We start from the raw sequence: 22299 nt of genomic DNA, 5'->3' as shown, positions 1-22299 counted from the left end.
TTAGACAGTGAACTGACATCACCTGGATCGAGTAAGATGAATGTAGAGGAATTATGGGCAAAGTTTAAGTAGAGTGTAACTCGTGGTCTGGAGAGAAACTGGATAAAGGATGGAATAGATCTACCGTAGTCTAATAACAAAATTTGGAAGATGCAGGGTAAGCAGAGGCTGTTGCACTCCCCGTTTGAAAGAGAAAGCGCAAATGACGACAGGCGAAGGTTATTAGAGGTTGGTGCGTCTGTAAAAAGATATATGCGCAAAGTGTACAACAACAATCAGACCTCAGCAAAAGATCTAGCAGAGAACCTGAGAAAATTGTGGCCTAGTGTAAAATCGCTAAGCCGGTTTACGGCTTCTATCCAGCCCCATGTTGTCCAGTCTGGCATGACAATCGAAGATATGTAGCAAAAGGAAGTTTTAAATTTCACGTTCAAGAAATCGTTCTCACAGGAGAATCGTGAAAACATATTGTCATTTGACCACCGGACAGGCACCCGTATGGATGACATATTAATAGGCAATAGTAGAGATACAACTGAAAAATTATAAGCAAACAAATCACTGGGTCAGGACGGAATCCCTATTGGGTTTTCCAAAGCGTACTCTACGGCATTGGATCCTTACCTATCCTGCATTTATCGAGAATCTCTCACCCGGCACAGAGTCCCTTGTGACTGGAAAAAAGCGCAGGTGACTACAGTACATAGGAGGGGTTAAAAAAAACGGACCCGCAGAATTACAGACCAATAGCCCTAATTTCGGTTTGCTGCAGAATTCTTCAACATATTCTAAGTTCGAATACATTAAATTTTCTTGAGACTGAGAAGCATATGTTCACGAATCATCATGGTTTTAGAAAGCATCTCTTATGCGAAACTCAGCTTCCAGTTTTCTCACGTGATATACTGCGAACTATAGATGAAGGACAACAGGCAGATTCCTTATTTCTAGATTTCCGGAAAGCGTTTGACACGGTACCATATTGAGGGCTGTTAACGAGGGATGAGCGTATGGAACATCTTCACGGATATGTGAATGACTCGAAGACTTTTTAAATAATAGAACCCAGTATGTAGTCCTCGACGGTGAGTTTTCATCAGAGAAAAGTGTATCGTCAGGAGTGCCCCAGGGAAATGTGATAGAACAGCTTTTGTTCTCTATATATATAAATGATTTGGTGAACATGATACGCAGCAACCTACGGTTGTTTGCTGATGATGCTGTGGTGTACGGTAGGGTGTCGAAGTTGAGTACTATAGAAAGATACAAGACAACTTAGACAAAATTTCTAGTTGGTGTGGTGAATGGGATCTGCCTCTAAATGTGTAAAAATGTAAGTTAATGCGGATAAGTATATAGATCAAATCTGTATTGTTCGGATACAGTGTTACTAGAGTTCTGCTAGAGACAGTCAAGTCGTTTAAATGTCTGAGCGTAACGCTGCACAGCAAATGTAATGAGCATGTGAGAACCGTTGTAGGGAACGGCAATTGTCGACTTCGGTTTATTGGGAGAATTTTAGGCAATGGTGGTTCACCTGTATAGGAGATCACGTAAGGGACGCTGGTGCGACCTATTCTTAAGTACTTCTCGAGTGTTTGTGATCCATACCAAATCGAATTGAAAGAAACCCTCGGAACAGTTCAGAGGAGGGCTGCTAGATTTGTTACAGGACGGTTCGTTAAACACGTACGTGTTAGGGAGATGCTTCGGTAACTCGAACAGAAATTCCTGGAGGGAAAGCAATTATCTTTTCGAGAAACACTACTGAGAAAATTTGTAGAACCGCCATTTGAAGCTGATTGCCACACGATTCTACTGCCACTAGCATTCAGCGCGTGGGGACCACGAAAATAAAGCACGAGAAATTGGGGCTCATATGGAAACAAATCAGCTTAGACTCATAAGAAAACCCTCTTGTGTACGCACAACTTGCTGTATGCACACACGGTACACGATATCTTGGGAACAATGGATCCAATTGATCAGGTGGATTCCGCCTTCTTAAACAAATGTATAACATTCTACGCAGTACCACATGATCTGCTGCTAATCATCGTACCATCAAATGGAGAATTTGCTTAACAGAATCCAGTACTCTCTACTGAGTGCGCTCTACCGGAGGGCCAATGTACCATTCCATACATAACGGCTTCTTTTTTCTATTTTGGTGCTGTTCTACGTCGATTATCAGAAGTCCTGGCACTCCTACCTGGCGCACGAGATACTAAGTATCACTGAAACAAGATTGCGGCACCCTTGTAGGATCGCACCAACATTGAGCAGCGGAGTGTCATTGGATTTCTGTCAGCTGTAGGGTTGAAAACAATCGAAATTCAGCGTCGGATGGCAGTGCAATATGGTGAAAGTCGTTTGACTCGAACCCAAGTGTACGAGTGCTGAGGTAGGTTCGAACGGGTTGTAACAAGTGTTGGAATTTCACCACGATCAGGACGCTCTATTTGTCCAGTCACAAGGAAGAACACTGTGAGAGTTGATGAGTTGATAAAGGAAAACAGGTGAATTACGCTGAGAGATATTCCAGACCCAATGAACATTAATATCGGATCAGTCAATCATATTGTTCATGACGTACCGATATTCAAGAAAGTGTGTGTGAGATGGGTTCCAAAAGATCTGACTTCGTAAATGAAAGAAAGGCTCATGGAGGTGTGCAGGGAGATTCTGCCGTAGTACGAGGCTGAAGGGGAGGCATTTCATGTCCGTATCATAACAGGGCTACACAACGCGTGGTCTAGGGGTAGAGTCTTTGATTAGATATCGAAGTTCGAAACCCGCCACTGCTTAAATTTTGATTAATTATCAACATTCACCGCCGATGACTGCCGGCGTAAGAAATCGCCCTCATTCTGGCAACTGCCTTATCAAAGAGGGCGGAGGAGCAGACAGAGGTTTCAGGGCACTCTTGGGGTGGGAAACAGCCACTAAGGCGGACGAATCAGCAATGATCAACGGAATAAGGATTCAGAAGGCAATTGAAACCACTGTATTAAAGACACATAACGTGTATCCACAGGACGTGTGGTCTGTAGTTGAAAAACTGTCATGATGATCTCTCCATTGCCAAAAGATTCCGGAGTAGAATCTCCGTGAGGGGACTGCAAAGGACGAGGTAACCAGGACAGAGGGATTGAATGAACAACGGAAGGATAACGTTCTATGAGTCGGGGCGTGGAATGTCAGATGCTTGAACGTGGTAGGGAAGTTAGAAAATCTGAAAAAGGAAAAGCAAAGGCTCATTCTCGTTATAGTGGGGGTCAGTGAGGTGAAATAGAAAGAAGATAAGTATTTCAGGTCAGATGAGTATAGGGTAATATTAACAGAAGCAGAAAATGGTATAAGGAGAATAGGATTCTTTATGAATAGGATGGTAGGGCAGAGAGTGTGTTACTGTGAACAATTCAGTGATTGTGCTGTTCTTACCAGAATCGAAAGCAAACCAACATCGACAACGATAGTTCAGTTGGATATGTCGACGTCACAAGCAGAAGATGAAGAGATAGAGGAAGTACCGGGTGATCAAAAAGTATAAATTTGAAAACTTAATAAACCACGGAATAATGTAGATAGAGAGGTAAAAATTGACACACATGCTTGGAATGACATGGGGTTTTATTAGAACAAAAAAAAAAAAAAAACAAAGTTCACAAAATGTCCGACAGATACGCGTCTTTCGTGATGATCGTGTGCTCAGCCGCCACTTTCGTCATGCTTGGCCTCCCATGTCCCCAGACCTAAGTCCGTCCGATTATTGGCTTTGGGCTTACCCTAAGTCGCAAGTGTATCGTGATCGACCGACATCTCTAGGGATGCTGAGAGACAACATCCGACGCCAATGCCTCACCACAACTCCGGACATGCTTTACAGTACTGTTCACAACAATGATGGTGGACATATTGAGCATTTCCTGTAAAGAACATCATCTTTGCTTTGTCTTACTTTGTTATGCTAACTACTGCTACTCTGAGCAGATGAAGCGCCATCTGTCGGACATTTTTTGAACTTTTGTATTTTTTTGGTTCTAATAAAACCCCACGTCATTCCAAGCATGTGTGTCAATTTGTACCTCTCTATCTACATTATTTCGTGATTTATTCAGTTTTCAAATTTATACTGACTTTTTGATCACCCGGTATATGAGGATGTTGAAAGAGCACTATAGTACATAAAGAGAGAAGAAATCTAATAGTCATGGGTCACTATAATGCAGCTGTAGGGGAAACGATAGAAGAAAAGGTTACAGGAGCATATAGGTTTGAGAAAGGAATGAGAGAAGAGAAAGGCTAATTGAGTTCTGTAACAAATTTCAGCCAGTAACAGCGTATACTCTGTTCAAGAATCACAAGAGGAGGAGGTATACTTGGAAAAGGCCGGGTGACACGGGAAGATTTCAATTAGATTGCATCATGGTCAGACAGTGATTTAGAAATCAGATACTGGATTGTAAGAAGTACCTAGGAGCAGATAAAAACTCATATCACAATGTAGTAGGCCGAAGGTTAAGAGATTAGTCATTAAAAATTAACACGGAAAGAAGTGGGATACGTAAGCACTAAGGAATGACGAGATACACTTGAAGTTCTCCAAGGCTACAGATACAGCAATAAGGAATGGCTCAGTGGGCATTACAGTTGAAGAGGAATGGACATCTCTAAAAAGGGCCATCACAGAATTTGCAAGAAAAAGAATAGGTCCAAAGAAGGTAACTGCGAAGAAACCATGGGTAACAGAAGAAACACGTCCGTTGATCGATTAAAGAAGGAAGTACAAAAACGTTCAGGGAATTTCAGGAATACCGAAATACAAGTCGCTGAGGAATGAAATAAATAGGAAGTTCAGAGAAACTAAGACGAAATGGCTCCACGTAAAATGTGAAGAAATGGAAAAAGAAATGACTGTCGGAGGGACTGACTGAGCATATAGGATAGTCAAGAGGGTATAATAAGAGTGGAAAACCAAGAACGTAGTGCGCTGATTACAAAAGTTGTAAGACAGGAAGATAGTCTGTCATCCCTATTGTTCAATCGGTACTTGGAAGAAGCAAAAAAGAAATAAAGGAAAGGTTGAAGAATGGATTTAAAATTCAAAGTGAAAAGGTATCACTGATACGATTCACTGACGACACGGCTGTACTGAGTGAATGTGAAGAAGAATTACCTTATCTGCTGAATGGAATGAACAGTCTAATGATTGCAGTATATGGATTGAGAGTAAACCGAAGAAAGAGGAGGATAATGAGAAGTAGCACAAATGAGAACAGCGAGAAACTTAACATGAGGATTGACGGTCACGAAGTAGATGAAGTTAAGGAATTCTGCTACCTAGGCAGTAACATAACCAATGACGAACGCAGCAAGGAGGACATCAAATTCAGACTAGCATTGGCAAAAAGGGCATTCCTGGACAAGAGGGGTCTACTAGTATTAAACATAGCTCTTCATTTGTAAGTCTTAGTTTGAGAAAGAAATTTCTGAGAAATTACGTTTGGAGCCCAGCTTTGTATGTTAGTGAAGCATGGACTGTGAGAAAACTGGAATAGAAGAGAATTGAAGCATTCGAAATGCGGCGCTACAGACAAATATTGAATATTAGATGGACTGATAAAGTAAGGAATGAGGAGCATCTGTGCAGATTAGGAGAGGAAAGAAATATGGAAATGTGGAAAACACTGACAAGGAGAAGTGACAGGATGACAGAAAATCTGTTAAGGCGTCAGATAATGACTTCCATGGTATTAGAGGGACCTGTAGAGGGAAAAACCTGTGAAGGAAGACAAGAGACTGGAGTACATCCAGCAAATAATTGAGGACGTAGGTTGCAAACGCTACTCTGAGATGAAGAGGTTGGCACAGGAGAGGAATTCGTGGTGGGCCGCATCAAACCAGTCAGAAGACTGATGACTCAAAACAGGAAACTGTAACAGGAGATGAAAGTTGGGAACATTTTTAATCCACTCTTAGTGGCTCAATGTTCGCTGATAATGAGAATGCCCAAGCGGCAGTGCTTAACTGGTTATGCACATATCTCCAAGAAATCTTTGCGCTTGTAATTAAGAAGGTTGTCTAGCACTTGCAGAAGTGCAGAGAATTTGAGGGGGATAACGTCGAAAAACAACTAAGTGTTGTATTCCATTCTCGTTTCCTTTCTTTTAAAAAATGACTTTTTTCTCATTGAATGGCTCTTATTACATCGGGTGGCCCAAGGGAAGCATAATTGGAGCTCCGATGTTTCCAGACTCTATCAGCTGTACAATATATTGTTTGCTGATGTTTTAGCTTTTTACGGGAAAGCATCGTCGTTGGGAGATTGTAAGGAATTGCGGAAAGACTTGGACAAAATTTCCATTGAACAGTAGTCCTTTCTAAACGTGGATAGAGTTAAGGTGATGGCTGTACAAAGACAAAGAACCATCCGCTATCTAAGTAAAATATCTCTTTTGTTGAAAATATTGAGCACGTCACATCCTACAAGGACTGAAGGGTAATATTAAGAAGCGGTATGAAACGAGACAATCGCACGAAATCAGTGATAGGAAAGACATATGGAAGAATTTTTGGGTGTTTTCTCGGAACGGCTGGTGTAATAGAAAATCTCAGAGAATTTAAATAGAAATGTTTGGAAGAAATACGCCGTGGTTCTCGGTAAATCCTGTTGGTGAAATTTAGAGAACCTGTATTTGAAGGCAGCTTTTAAACCACTACGCTTTCATCAACGTGCATCCCGCGCAGGCATCTTGAGAAGAAATTGTGGTGAGAAATTAGAGCACGTGCGAAGGCATATAGTTGTCTGTCCTTCAGTCAATACGTAATTGAAAGAGGAAGGAAAACTGATAATAGTGGTACAATGTATCCTCCACCAAAGAGGTAAGGTTTCTTCCAGAATGGCGCTCTACACACAGAGAGCGTACGACGCTTTCACATACTTTCAAGGGTCGCCATCATGGAACAATAGGCGCAGAGCTACCATAAACAACAAACACAATGCCCAGGAGAAAGTTTAGCAACTCTGTTTTCTATAGCAACCGTATAACAAAATGGATAAATAACCGAATGGTTCGTAAGTCCGTTGTTGGGGGTGTTGCTACGGATGGTACAAAATGACCTAAAAATAACTTTTAGGAGAGGAAATTGCGACATTTCGGTGTGGACTACGTGAGATATCATTGAATAATACAAATTATGCAGTTCAGACAGACGATATTTGATAGATTAAAATGACAACAGCCACTTCATCACTGTCATGTTTAAGGGGAAGGCCGGCTGGAGTGGCCGAGCGGATCTAGGCACTACAGTCTGGAACCGCGCGACCGCTACGGTCGCAGGTTCGAGTCCTGCCTCGGGCATGGGTGTGAGTGATGTCATTATATTAGTTAGGTTTAAGTAGTTCTAATAGTTCGAAGCTCTAGGGAACTGATGACCTCAGAACTTAAGTCCCATAGCGCTCAGAGCCATTTGAACCATTTTTAAGGGGAAGGATGATCACTACTGGCCGATGTTAATACAATAATGATCTTCAAAAAGATAAAGTGGAACAGCATGCTCCCTACCTATATAAAAGGACGGTATCCATTGGATAATGGAGGACACAATTTCACGATGAAGACTGGCTGAACAGGAAAAAGTGAATGAAGGGAAACGAGAAGATGCAAAAGGCAATAAACACAAAAAAGTATGTAGCCTTGTAACCTGAAACGTAAATTGAAATAAAACTATACAATTTTTAGATGCCGAATTTGTTCGCTATTACTGGTTCAAATAAGCTCTTATAGATCGCATGAAATACGGACGACTGTGTAAAATTGCAATCTATTGTAGTAAAAAGAAGTATGTTCATTCGTCTACGTGTTTCAGACGCACCGCTGTGGTATAATTTTAGCTCTACCTGCCTTCGTTAGACATTAACGTTAACCGCACTGTAATTAATCCACGTCCGACAAATAGATACAAACGACGGTATGTCTTGTTTCCAGATAATAAACGAGACATGTTGAACTTCAAAAGTGGAAAGTATCTCAACCTTGCTCTCTAGAATTATTTCAAGATCACCCTAGATTAGCTAATCTGTACCAGAATCCTATTACAAAATCAGGGTGAATTGAGGAAATCTGTACTGTCTACTGTTAGGCACTTACACTCATGAGGTAAACACTACGGCCACTGCCCACCGCGTAATTGACTGTCATCTACGCCACTGCGGATATGCGACATGGTAAGGAAAGTATGTAAGGGAAGTAGAGAGGAATGAGGAAATGTTCTAGCTATAATACGGGCCGCAAATGGCGAAATTCATAGACATAATCGATTTTGACAAAGGGCACACTGAAATGGCCCGGCGTCTAGGAGCGAGCTACTTGCATACGGCGAAGCTGGCCGACTGTCCGCTCGCTACTGTCGTGGTTGGAGTACAAGGCTACGACGGGAGTCCACGAATCACCGGACGTGGAGGCCCGCTCTGATAAGCGCGATCGGCGGCTATGTGGGGTACATCTGACGAGGAAGCACAATTGTGGTGCAGGCACAACTGTTTCGGAACACACGTCCCCTACGTGTTCACATGTTGACACGAAGATGTCAGTGAAGCCTGCAGTAGAAACTGGATCACGGCGATACGTCTGTTGATCAATGGAAACGTGCCACCTGGTTGTATCACTCCCTTTTTTCGTGACTCCAGGTCGATCGTCGTTTCCGGATAAGCCGTCATCCAGGCGAACTAGTGTTCGAAACATGCACCGCAGCATGAACACAGGACGGCGAGGTCAGTACTATGCTATAGGTATTTCCACTGGGGCGTTCATGAGATCTGACACCTGTAGACTACCTCATCACTATACTGTTCCCACTCCAGGTATTTGGGCGTCACTCTCGACCGTACACTGACCTACAAGGAACATTGTCTGATGCTGAAGCAGAAAGTATCCTCCAAAAGCGGCATTCTTCGGAAACTGGTGGGATCGAACTGGAGTACATATCCACAAACATTAAGAACAACAGCTCTTGCCTTATGCTATTCTGCAGGAGAGTATGCTAGCCCAATGTGGTACAATTCAGTGCATGCAAAGCAGGTTGATGTAGCCTTAAATGACAGATGTAGGATTGTTACAGGCTGCCTAAGGCCAAGCCCCACGGACAAAGTTCAATGCCTCGCTAGGATTGCTCCATTTGACATCAGAAGAGAGGTCGCCGCTAACATCGAGAGGCATAAATCAAATACAGTGACCTCACATCCAATCTTTGGACATAAACCTGCCAAGCCAAGACTGAAATCCAGGAAGATTTTCCTAACAACTTCGCAGACCTTAGAAGGATCAGCTGAGGCTACCCGACTCGCCAAGTGGACAGAAAGATGCCAACACCTGTGAAACTGGATTACACGACAAGAATGCATGCCGCCTGGACACATGGAGAAGTGGGTCATCAGGAAGTCCTTGAACAGACTACGGACCGAAGTCGCAAGATCGGGGGACAATCTCCTTAAATGGAACTTCCAACTGCCAGCGGTCAACACGACACTGTGCGAATGCGGTGAATTGCAGACAACCCAACATCTCTTCAAATGTAACTCATGCCCAACCAGCTGTAGCATGAAGGACTTAACGTCTGCAGCACCCAGTGCTATCAATGGTGCGCAATTCTTGGCGAATACTGTATCGTTTTCTTTGTATGTATTGTATATGTGTTCATTTTAGTGTACCTCTGACACGAATAAACAAAGACCTCTTCACTGAAGACAACTTGGATCTCCACATGTCTGATGCCTTCAGCGAAGGCAACGGCGTGATCCGGCAAGACAACTGTCTCCTTACGAAGCCATAATTGTGTTACAGTGGTATGAGGAGCTTGGTAGTGCACCACCTTGGTACCTTGACTACCAAATTAAGCTGATCGGAATCCACGTACACAAACCATCGGCCCGCAACTTACGAGAACTGCCTCATTTATACGTATACACCTGGTGCCACATACATCCGGAAATCTAGCGAGGACTTGTCGAATTCATGCCGCGTACAATCGATGCGGTATTAGGCTCCAGGCGTGGATAAAAACTATTAAGCATCATGATGTAGTCAAAATGCTTTGGTTCATCATTGTATATGACAACGAAAAAGAAGGAGGTATCAAATGGCTCTGAGCACTATGGGACTTAACTTCTGAGGTCATCAGTCCCCTAGAACTGAGAACTACTTAAACCTAACTAACGTAAGGACATCACGCACATCCATGCCCGAGGCAGGATTCGAACCTGCGACCGTAGCCATCGCGCGGTACCAAACTGTAGCGCCTTGAACCGCTCGGCCACTCCGGCCGGCGTTTGAGATATCGCTTGAAGGAAGAGGTAGCTAACAGAATTAACAAGAGCCCACACTCTCGTGAGTATAATTTTTTGTGATAATTCAATGCAAAATCTATAATGAAGACACAAATCAAGCACACAAATTTACCGCAATAGCAAGCGAACTACTTCCGCATAAACGGAACCGTAAAAATTGCATAAATGTATGCGAATAAGTACCTTTTGAGACACACAGGAACACTCCTAATAATGATACCACATTGTCTTGCTAACTTCCAACCTCTCACCATTCAAAATCATTATAATTACCGTTTACGCAGCTTCGTTCACAAATACTCATTTCTAAGACACTGGTAGCCGCATTTTCCTTACTGTCTTTCAAATCGCAGTTTTTGTTAATGTTTTAGCGAACAATGCTTTGAAAAAAGTACTCGTGGGAAAAACCAATGATCTACTATATTAGCATTTTAATTACAACAGTTTCTCAGATTCGTGTACGTCTGTTCAAAAATCCGCTAGTTACATATATGCTATGCGGTTTTTAATTTTGATGTTAAAAACCGCACCACATGCAGCCGATGTGCACTTTCATACATTAAAAATTTCGGGGCATATTAATTTTAATCCTTAAAGCGCTGGCTCTGTCGAAAACGATAGTTTCTTGTTTCACATCACTGAATTTCATGTACTATGAATGGTCCATTTTATTTGATCTAATAAGTTCAAAAAATATAAAAATGAACTGCATTGTGCAGAGAAAAGAGTGCATAGAAATAAAATGATGCACTTCATTGCTGAATACAAGAAACAAAATATTATCTGAAAAACTGCTGAAATTCACTTGTCCCAGAATATCTGCAGCATTTGATATTTTTGATTTCAGAGGATTGGTTTCACGTTGCATTATGGATCCTCAACTAGAAGCAAAATTTTATTTCCCTTGTATGTAAATAAAAAAAAATCGCAAGAAATTTCATCATGTTAAGAGCATACGTCTTTCAAACGTATCTACTGATGTTGCAGACGTAAATCTAGTACAAGTGTGTTTAAACTCTTCAAGCTACTCAAAAGAAAAATAATTTGTAGCATGCTCTGCAAATAAGCATGCAAAGGAAATTCAGAACGAGTTTCTTGCGTGGCCATGAAGTTCCTGTTTATTAAATTAGTGCAAGAAGTTGCAGCAAAAATGAAGAATTACGCGGCAAATTGCTGTTACATATTTATCTCTATTTTCTCGGTTGCTGATGAATATGCATCCCTTCTTACCTGGCAGAGAGGAAGAAAAACTTCGCCGATGGAATCATCTCGAGAGAAGCGATCGTAATCAAAGACGTGGAGGTGCAGTACTCTGCTCTGCAGCTTCTGAATGGGAAACCCTGAAAAAATAAGAAAACTCATTTTTACTGTTGCATTCGTTACCGAATCTACCTCGTATCTATTGTATAAACTAGTGTGGTTTGACTCATTTGTCTTTTTATTCTTATAAGGGTATTGTCTTTCTAGAAAACATAAATCTCTGTGCAGCAATAAGGCGAACTGATATTACGTGCAAATACGTCGAACATTATAAACAATGACTTCCTCTTTACATTACCTAGTTTCGCTGATTCACTGCATGACGACAAGCATTAAAAACGTCACGTATTACAGTGTTTTGGCTCAAATACAATAACAGTAAGTTCTTAAGGATTATTTATAAATACTCATCGAAACTGGCGGCTTGTGCATGCACAAAAGGTCATAACTTGAAATACGTTATTCAAGTATAAACTTGAAACGTCTTACAATAACAAAGCGAAATTGGCCACCTATGCATGCATTCAGAAGATCAAACAACGTAGTGTTACAGATACATTCCTTGATTCATTATTCTATGATTTTCACGCTGCAATTGTTTAAAGATTTGTAATCGTGGGCATGAAGGAAGTTTACACATGTAAAGTACGAAGTTACAATATGCGGTAAGCAGGACATAACGGTAACTTCTTAACGGTTTGTTGTGCATCGTCTACAATGTTCCTGGATGCATTACAAGTCCCCAACCATTGTCATATGACAGTACGTAATGTACTGAGCAATATTATGAAAAAAATATAGAGATAAAAGAAAAAAAGTTCAACGATGACCACAGAAACATTGTGTTTACCGTGTATCACGAAACTGACAGCAATTTGCGCTGCCTCCGCTGGAACATTACAAGTCACGGCAATAAGTAGGCTTACAGCTTTTAGAGGAAACCTGCAACAACTAATTCCGTAGTTCCTAATTATTCATATCATCCACAGGCTAGTAAAGAAGTTGCTTTCCGTGGTTCAGTGCATAGGACAATCAACATGCCAATGAGCAATGAACTGCTGGCAATGGTCATAAGAATAGAAAGAACAAAACTAACGAAGAAAATATGAAAAGGATCACCATGCTGTCTTATGGAACAGTCTCGCAAATGATGGCGAACACCTATTTAAAATGGTATTCCAGAGAAACAATGTAGTCGACTGTAACCTTAAACAAGACGTCAGTAAAGCACATAAATAAGTCCGGAGATTATAAAACTCCTTACGCATCCTGTGATGCAAAGTGTGTCAGACAGACACGAGGACCATTTCCGGTCAGTACGATATTTCAGTGCCTACGTTGTTCCGAAATACGAAGCAGTATCCGTGCACGCGTCTCCGAAGTAACAGGCACTGCGACGACTATGGCTGTTTTAAAATACATGAAATGTATTCGCACTTGCGAATAAGGATAACCAGCAGCTGTGAGATGGAATGATGACATTGAATATCTGTGCCACACCGGGATACAAACCCGGATTTACTTTACATTCTTCCTTTTCTTATAGTTCTTTATTTGTTATTTATTATGTGATTATATACATTAAATGAGTACAAATGAAAATCCTACACAACTGAATGTTACAAAAAATATTATTCAAAGGAAAAAAAATAACTTTCTAAATTACTCGTGCTAACTCAGCTAAAAGAATCTTTCTTCAAGAAATGGTGCAACTGGATTTTTCTTGCCCACTGCCATTGGCGTTTTCCATTTCCGACAATATCACCTAAAATATCGACAACAGGGTCATCCTGTTATCCCAGTCTGTCAATGAATGCAGCTTTCCATGAATCAGCTAATCTCTTTCCTTCCTCACTGCCTACAGTGCAGTTCAGTTAGGATTCAATGTGATTCGTCGGCAGCCGAGATCTTGGCCTCTTCCTTTAAATAGTGCTCGTCATCGAGTGCTTTTGGTCTATCAAAGTCGTTTAAATATGACACGTCAGCTGTTTCGAATCACTATACGAGGAGGCATTTCCTTTAAGAGAACAGAAAACGACTTTGAAATCTTCCACTTAGAACAGAAAGGGAGAAAACGCGGCTTGCTGCAAGTATTGGAGATCATCCCTCTTGAAGAGCAACATGGAATTACTCTGAATACGCAAGGTAATGATAACGGAATGAGGTATCTTAATACCTCTGTAGAAATATTTTAAAGCAGATACACAATTATAAATTTTCAATGCCTGTTCCACGAAGTACCAAGCTCAAGACTGTAGACTTAGGAAATGAGGAAAATACAGGCAAGCGATAGAACAGAATTACGGGTGAGCCAACAGCTGTGCTCATCCTTTTAGTACCGCGGACATGGCACTTCACAACAACCCCTGGAACTCAAAATAAGCGTCAACTTGACAACGGAAGCCCAAAGCATACCACAGGACACCGTCTGGTGCAGAGTTTGGTGTGTGATGGGAGACAGAAGGGATACCGACAAAATTCGTCGATTTAAATGTAGGACGAGGACGTACAGTACATTGTGTTTTTATTCTAATTTATTTTGTGGATGCCGCAGTTGGTACGCTTTTTAGCGTTTTAACCCCTTGAGCTGAATTTTACAACCTGACGATGAGAGCATTGTCTCTTGAAACCCGTTGTTGAATCATTAAAGTAGAATGTTAGCAGTTATAACTTTAAACTCGCAACTATCGGTACCTTATGTCCCTGATGGACTTAAACGTATATCAGTATACACACAAATATGTTAAATGAAACTCTTCTAGCTGACAGAAGGGCAAGGGACGAACCCTTCAGCCTTCTTATCGAATCACGTCTCACAAAAGCCATAGTACACTGACGGAAATAGAAATCGTAACAACAAGTGACATAAATGGATGCTGGTACGCGTGTTTGTGCACCTGAAAGGTGATGTCTACTCAGATTCCGCACCAGTCGCATAAGAGTGGCGCTGGTAGCGCAAGTATGACGATGCAGATCAGGTTCGCTTTGAATATACACTGTGAGCGTTAGTTGCCGTTTACAATGGACGTGTCGAGTTGATGTTAGTCAAGAATACCTTCAAGACGACATTGAATCCATTATCAACACTTCTTGGAGTTTGAATAAGGTCTTGTAGTAGGAGTACAAGCTGAATGTTCCTTCTCCGATACTGTAGAAACACCTGACAGGAATGTAGCCATGTTAGTCACGGGAATGTGTGGGAGGAAGAACACCAGGATCCAGACGGCCATGTGGCGCTGAGTGCTACTGTGAGCAAGCTTCATGCAGTGCGTCCGGTTAGCCGAACGGTCTAACGCACGGCTTTCGGGAGCGGCAAGGAGCGCCTGGTCCCCGGCACGGATGCGCCCGGAGGGCTTGTGTCGAGGTCCGGTGAGCCGGCCAGTATCTGGATGGTTTATACTCGTTTTTCCTTCTGCCTCAGCGAACGCGAGCTAGTTCTCCTTATTCCGCCTCAACTACACTATGTCGGCGATTGCTTGAGCAAACAAGTTCTCCACGAACGCGTACTCCACCACTACTCTACCAAACAAACATGCGGGTTACACTCGTCTGGTGTGAGACGTTCTCTGGCGGGGTCCACCGGGGGCCGAACCGCACAGTAACTCTGGGTTCGATGTGGGGCGGTGGAGGGGTGAAGTGTACTGCAGCAGTCGTCGTGGGACTGTGGACCACTGCGGCTGCGGAGGGGACGGAGCCTCTCCGTCGTTTCTAGGTCCCCAGTTCACATACAGTATACAACATACAACAAGCTTCATGAATAAACCAAGTAATGGTAGAAGGCAACAAGTTTTTTATTTCAATTACTTTTTCAATGTGTCACAATTCTTTGTCCTGTCTTATCCTTTCCAATATGTATGAGGGCATGTTGTGTGAATGTGTTGGGTTTACAAAGTTGAAGGGCTGTTTGAAAGATTGTCAGTAGAAGCGGTGGGTTTCTCGAAAGAGAAACTAGGGAAGCTACACACAGTAATTGCTTTAGACACTCCGGAAAGATCCGTTCTGAGGATTGTAGAGGTAGGAGGTTGGCCTTCAGTCAATAGCAATGTCACAGTTCGAACAACGGCCGGGGTGGTCGGTGGGTAACGTGACGGGGAGATGGTAGCCGAGACGTGCTAAGGAGACGAATCAGGGTGGAGACGCTCCGTCTGGAAGGTGGTAGGATGTGAAATGCAGTATATCATAGTAGATACAGTTCGATAACCTACTTCCGTTCTTTGGCTTGTCTCAAGAGCGCACTTGAAAATTGTGTGCTCAAGCATCTCTGTGGATAGCTTCCCATCTATGTGCGCTTTTGCATTAATTCATCTAGTAGCGACATTTCGCGTAGTGCTTCGCGGTGTGCTTCAGCTTCGCGACGCATGTAACGGTTGTGCCCTTGTGTGTGATAATGAATTTCCTTCAGCCTCCCTGTAGGGTGACCGTTGATAGGTTGATAATACGAAACAATTAGCTATTTCACTTCTTGTCAGCACCAATAATTGTATGCACCAATGACTCAAGATTATGTTCAATTATAACATCTAAATTTGTAATAAAATTTCAGTCACCTAAAGAAAACAGAGTCGGAATTTTCAGACAATTTCCTGTCGTCTCCCAAAGCTGAGATTCATAATTATGAGAGTAAGAACCCCATTTATTATCTTAGTAAACAATGCCAAATCAACTGACATGTCTCTCTCTTGATAATCCAATATGGGTGTAGGCCTAAAACAATGTTAGCGGGATCGCCCCCATTACTGGGTGCATTGGTTTCGTGTGAGTGTCTTGTTATCCGTTGTGTGCACTAGGGTTTTATTAATAATTAAAATCTGGGTCGTAACCACACGAAATATTATCACGCACATTCAACCACAGCATCCAGAAGGGATAGCACAGGCCAGCAGCGCAAAGAGGAAAGACGGTTACTGCGCAGCAGTAATGAAAGGGAAGACAATGGTGTTCGTCGTATGGTTCTGGCGCATTGTTCTGCATCTGCAGCACAGATCTGAGCAGCAGCTGGCACAACAGTGACACAACGAAATGTCACAAATCAGTTAAATCAAGGGCACCTACGAGCCAGACGCCTTGTAGCTTGCATTCAACTGACTCATAACAATGACCATTTGCGATTTCAGTCGTGTCAAGCGAAAGCTCTGTGGAGGGCTGGGTGGAGATACGTTGTTTTTCTTTTTATGACAACCGGTCCGCACTTCCAACCAACGTGTTTGCGGCCTAGACACACGGGAATTACACCTGCAGCCATGACCCGCGATGCAGTTTCATATGACAGCAGCAGCAGTCTCGTGCTTTCTCAAGCACACAGGCGGTAAATTTGTACGTCAACCATGCGATTCGACCTGTTGTTCTGTCATTCATGAACAATACTCCAGGGGGGTGTTTCCTAATAGGATAACGTTCGTCCACATACCACTGTAGTAACTCAACATGCTCTACAGCGTGTCGACATGTTGCGTTGGCCTGCTCGCTCAACAGATCGGTCTCCAATCGAGCACATATGGGACATCATCAGAAGATAACTCTAGCGTCGTCCACAAACAGCGTTAACCGCCCTTTTATTGACCGACGAAGGGCAACACACATGGGACTCCTTCCCACAAACTGACATCCGGTACCTCACGACACAACACATACACGTTTTCTTGCTCCCATTCAACATTCTATCGGTTACATCGGTTTTTAATGTACCAGCGTTTCAGATTTGCAATGACTTCTCTCGCTTTTAAATTAACCTGTGATCTTGCAATGTGTATCACTTAAATATGTTACACTGTGTATTCCCGAAATTTGTCACTCTGCATTAATTATTTTTTGTTGTTGCTATTTATTTCGCCAGTGTATTTCTAGTCATACGTAAAGGCTGTCAGTGGCACAAAATGTAATATAGAAAACAATGACATAAACAGAAACTTAAACTGAGAGTAGCAAAGCAAGAGTAAAAATTCTGAACTGCAATGTCTGGAGTAGTAGAAGAAGCCTCAGCGATCATGGATGCACTTTGCTGGCTGTTGTCAGCTTTCCCGAACTTTAAACCTCCGATCTACACATTACGTGCTGAGGCGTAGCTATAGTTGTATCCTCATGGTTTACCCATCCTTTAACCACTTTTCATGCATGGGGACAATAACAGCACGCTAACAGTCTATCAGATTCGCAGTTTATATGGTGCTTGTTCCTTATCGCCTTGCCATAACTTTCTGCACTTTAAGAGAATTACATAAATCGGTGGCTATCACTTTTCCAGTACATATCGTCAGTAGAAACATTTGTCATTCCTCGCTGCCCCGCTTATATATTTTACATATGCATCATGTGCCCGCATAATGGTGTGGTTTTTTTTTTGTGGTTTTAGGGCGCACAACTTCAACGGTCATTAGCGCCCAGACTACGTTAGGAATGCACCGCGAGTCACAAGTTTAAAACAGCAACGAAACGGAAAACACGATAAAAGACAGACTGACAGGCATAGGATAAAAAAAAACAGCATAATCAAATGTCCTTAGAGAAGGTTGTCAAGTTGATAAAATGAAGAACGCGAGCAGCTGCTCGTGGGTCATCCGCTAAAATGGCATCTAGAGTACATGGCAGGCCAATATCAAGACGCAGTGTGTTAAAATCCGGACAGGACGTTAAAATGTGGCGGACCGTCAGCAATTGCCCACATGGGCAGAACGGCGCCTTCGCAGCCGTCAGCAGATGGCGATGGCTGAACCGGCAGTGTCCAATTCGTAACCGGTCCAAAACTACCTCCTCCCGCCGAGAAGGGCGTGAGGAGGACGTCCAAGCCGCGGGAAGAGGTTTCAAGGCCCGAAGCTTGTTGTCTGTAAGTGCAGCCCAATCGGCATGCCAGAGCGATAAAATGCGCCGACAAATGACCCTGCTACAATCTGACGAAGGACACAACAAGAAGCTGTCCGAGGCTGGAGGACCGCAGCCTTGGCCGCGGCATCTGCAGCTTCGTTCCCAGGGATACCGACATGGCCAGGAACCCACATAAAGCTAACCAGAGAACCGACGTCCACCAGCTGCTGAAGAGAGCGTTGGATCCGGTGCACGAAACGGTGAACCGCGTACGGATCACTGAGGCTCTGGATGGCGCTCAGGGAATCGGAGCAGATGACATATGCAGAATGTCAGTGGCGGCAGAAGTAAAGAACAGCCTGGTAGAGGGCAAAGAGCTCAGCTGTGAAGACCGAACAATGGCCATGGAGCCGGTATTTGAAACTTTGTGCCCCGACAATAAAAGAACACCCGACCCCGTCACTGGTCTTAGAGCCATCTGTATAAATGAAGGTCATATTAATGAACTTCGAACGAAGTTCGGAAAAACGGGAGTGGTAGACTGAACCGGGGGTAACCTCCTTCGGGAGCGAGCTGAGGTCAAGGTGAACGCGAACCTGAGCCTGGAGCCAAGGTGGCGTGTGGCTCTCGCCCACTCGAAAGGTTGCAGGGAGTGAAAAATTAAGGTGTTGAAGGAGGCGACGAAAGCGAACTCCAGGGGGTAGCAGGGCAGAGATATACAACCCGTATTAACGGTCGAGAGAGTCGTCAAAAAAGGAACGATAAGACGGGTGGTCGGGCATTGCCAGTAGCCGACAGGCATACCGACAAAGCAGTATATCGCCCAGGTAGGTGAGTGGCAATTCACCAGCGTCAGCAGGAAGACTCTCGACGGGACTAGTATAAAACGCTCCGATCGCAAGTCGTAAGCCCCAATGTTGTGTGGAGTTGTGGCGGCGTAAGATGGATGGCCGTGCAGAGGAGTATACGAAGCTCCCATAATCCAGCTTGGAGCGGACGATCGACCGATATAGGCGAAGTAGGACGGTTAGATCCGCTCCCCACGACATACCACTGAGAACACGGAGGACATTTAGAGAGAGGGTACAACGGGCAGCTAAATATGACACATGTGGAGACCAGCTAAGTTTCCTGTCAAATGTAAGACTTAAAAATTTTGTTGTCTTCACGAATGGGAGAGCAACGGGAGCGAGTCGCAAGGACGGTGGGAGAAACTCTTTGTAGCGCCAGAAGTTAATACAGACCGTCTTCTCGGCAGAAAAACGAAAACCATTGGCGACACTCCAGGAGTAAAGACGGTCAAGAGAACGCTGAAGACAGCGCTCCAGGAAACACGTACGCTGCGCGCTGCAATAGATGGTAAAGTCGTCCACGAAAAGGGAGCCTGATACATCAGTTGGGAGGCAATCCATTATTGGATTGATCGCTATGGCGAAGAGAGCGACGCTCAAAACTGAGCCCTGTGGCACCCCATTCTCCTGGCGAAAGGTGTCTGACAGGACAGAACCCACACGTACCCTGAACTGTCGATCCATTAAAAAGTAACGAATAAAAAGAGGGAGGCGACCGCGAAGGCCCCATGTATGCATGGTGCGGAGAATGCCCGCCCTCCAACAGGTGTCGTAAGCCTTCTCCAAATCAAAGAACACAGCCGCGGTCGGGCGCTTCCGCAAGAAGTTATTCACAATGAAGGTCGACAAAGTAACCAGATGGTCAACAGCAGAGCGGCGCCTACGAAATCCACATTGTACATTGGTAGGTAGGCGTCGAGACTCGAGCAGCCAAACCAAACGGGAGTTAACCATTCTCTCCATCACTTTACAGACACAGCTGGTAAGCGAGATGGGTCGATAACTGGAAGGCAAGTGCTTGTTCTTCCCCGGCTTAGGGATCAGGACAACAATAGACTCGCGCCAGCATGCGGGAACATGTCCCTCAATCCAGATGCGATTGTAAGTACGAAGAAGAAAACCTTTACCCGCAGGATATAGGTTCTTCAGCATCTGAATATGAATAGAATCAGGCCTTGGAGCGGAGGACTGTGATCGGCCAAGTGCGTTTTCGAGTTCCCTCATGGTGAATGGGGCATTATAACTTTCACGATTCGAGGAGCGGAAGTGAGGTGGCCTAGCCTCCTCTGCCTGTTTGCGGGGGAGGAAGGCAGGGTGGTAATGAGCGGAGCTCGAAACCTCTGCGATAAAGCGGCCGAAGGCATTGGAGACAGCCTCAGGGGCCACAAGGACGTTATTCGCAACCGTCAAGCCAGAAACTGGTGAGTGGACCTTTGTGCCAGATAGCCGGCGCAGGCTACCCCAGACAACAGAAGAAGGAGTAAAACTGTTGAAGGTGATTGTGAAAGCAGCCCAGCTGGCTTTCTTGCTTTCTTTAATAATACGACGACACTCTGTACGTAATCGTTTATAATTGATACAATTCGCCACTGTAGGGTGGCGTTTAAAGGTGCGTAAAGCACGTCGACGAGCACGAAAGCGTCTCTACATGCTGCGGTCCACCAGGGGACCGGTACGCGACGTGGAGAAGAAGTAGGGTGAGGGATGGAATATTCAGCAGCAGTGAGAATGACTTCCGTGAGGTGTGCGACCTGACGATCGCAGCTTGTGAAGGTTTGATCCTGAAAGGTCGCCCTGGAAGAGAAGAGCCCCCAGTCTGCTTTGGAGATGGTCCAACTAGATGAGCACGGAGAGGGGGTATGCTGCAGGAGATGGATAACACACGGGAAGTGGTCGCTCGAATATGTATCAGAAAGTGCATACCACTCAAGCCGGCGTGCAAGTTGGGGAGCACATATAGGGAGGTCTAAATGGGAATAGGTGTGAGATGTGTCCGAAAGGAAAGTAGGGTCGCCAGTATTGAGGCAGACAAGATTGAGCTGGTTGAAAAGGTCTGCTAACAGGGAGCCCCTCGGGCAGGATGCTGGAGAGCCCCAAAGGGGATGGTGGGCATTGAAGTCTCCAGTTAACAAAAATGGTGCAGGTAGCTGAGCAATAAGTTGCATCATGTCTGTCCTGGTAACGGCAGACGACGATGAAGTGTAAACGGTACAAATGGAAAATGTAATAGTGGGGAGAGTAATTCGGATGGCAACTGCCTGCAGGCCGGTGTGCAACGTGATGAGATCGTAGTAAATATCATCCTGGACCAGCAACAAAGCCCCTCCATGAGCCGGGATACCTACCACAGGGGGTAGGTCAAAACGCACAGAGGTGTAGTGTGCCAAGGCAATTTGATCGCATGGGCGTAGCTTCGTTTCCTGGAGGGCTACGACGAGCGGACGATGCAAGCGGAGCAGCAACCGTAAGTCCTCACGGTTGGAGCGAATGCTGCGAATATTCCAGTGAATAGGTGCCATCGTAAGAAGAAAAGGAAGATGAAAGAAGGGGTCACCTCGAAGGCCGCTGAGGGCCTGGCTTCGAGCGAGCACTGCCGCCGCTATCAGTAGGCGGACAGTCATCGTCCATTGGTTCCATAGGTTCATCGGCCATCTTGGTAAGATGGCCGGGAGGGGGAGCTTCCTCCGCCGGTGAACGGCCAGATATTCGGCTACCAGCGGTGCGGCCAGGCGAAACGGATGACGGCCTGGGGCGGCAACCGCTGGGTGGCGCAGGAGAAGAAATGCGCCGTGGCGGAGAAGGTGAACTGTGCTTCCTATGAGCCTTCTTGGAAGGTCGTTTGGTGGAAGTACCGGTCGATGGCTGGGAGGTCGAGGTACGCAGGAAGTCTGCACGGGACGGTTCCTTCTTGAAGGCCCGTGCATATGAGTTCTGGGTCTTCGTCTTAGCAGAAGCTGATGAAGGGGCTGGTGTCTGTGGGGTGATGGGAGGAAGAGGAGACGTCGACCGCGCGATCTTAGCACTGGCCGAACGGACGACTGT

At 44.4% G+C, this 22299-nt stretch overlaps 1 protein-coding gene across 1 annotated transcript in view; it reads right to left on the bottom strand.

Moving 5' to 3' along the window:
• LOC126418795 (synaptotagmin-7) overlaps positions 1–22299 on the bottom strand; it is a 332326-nt gene that overhangs the window by 33187 nt on the left and 276840 nt on the right. Inside the window, exon 4 of the mRNA XM_050085726.1 lies at positions 11579–11688. Coding sequence (XP_049941683.1) covers positions 11579–11688 — 110 coding nt within the window. The remainder of the gene's footprint in view (positions 1–11578; positions 11689–22299) is intronic.

The sequence above is a fragment of the Schistocerca serialis genome, chromosome 9 (genome assembly GCF_023864345.2).
Source record: "Schistocerca serialis cubense isolate TAMUIC-IGC-003099 chromosome 9, iqSchSeri2.2, whole genome shotgun sequence".
Lineage (NCBI taxonomy): Eukaryota > Metazoa > Arthropoda > Insecta > Orthoptera > Acrididae > Schistocerca > Schistocerca serialis.
This window is presented reverse-complemented; position numbering and strand designations above follow the sequence as displayed.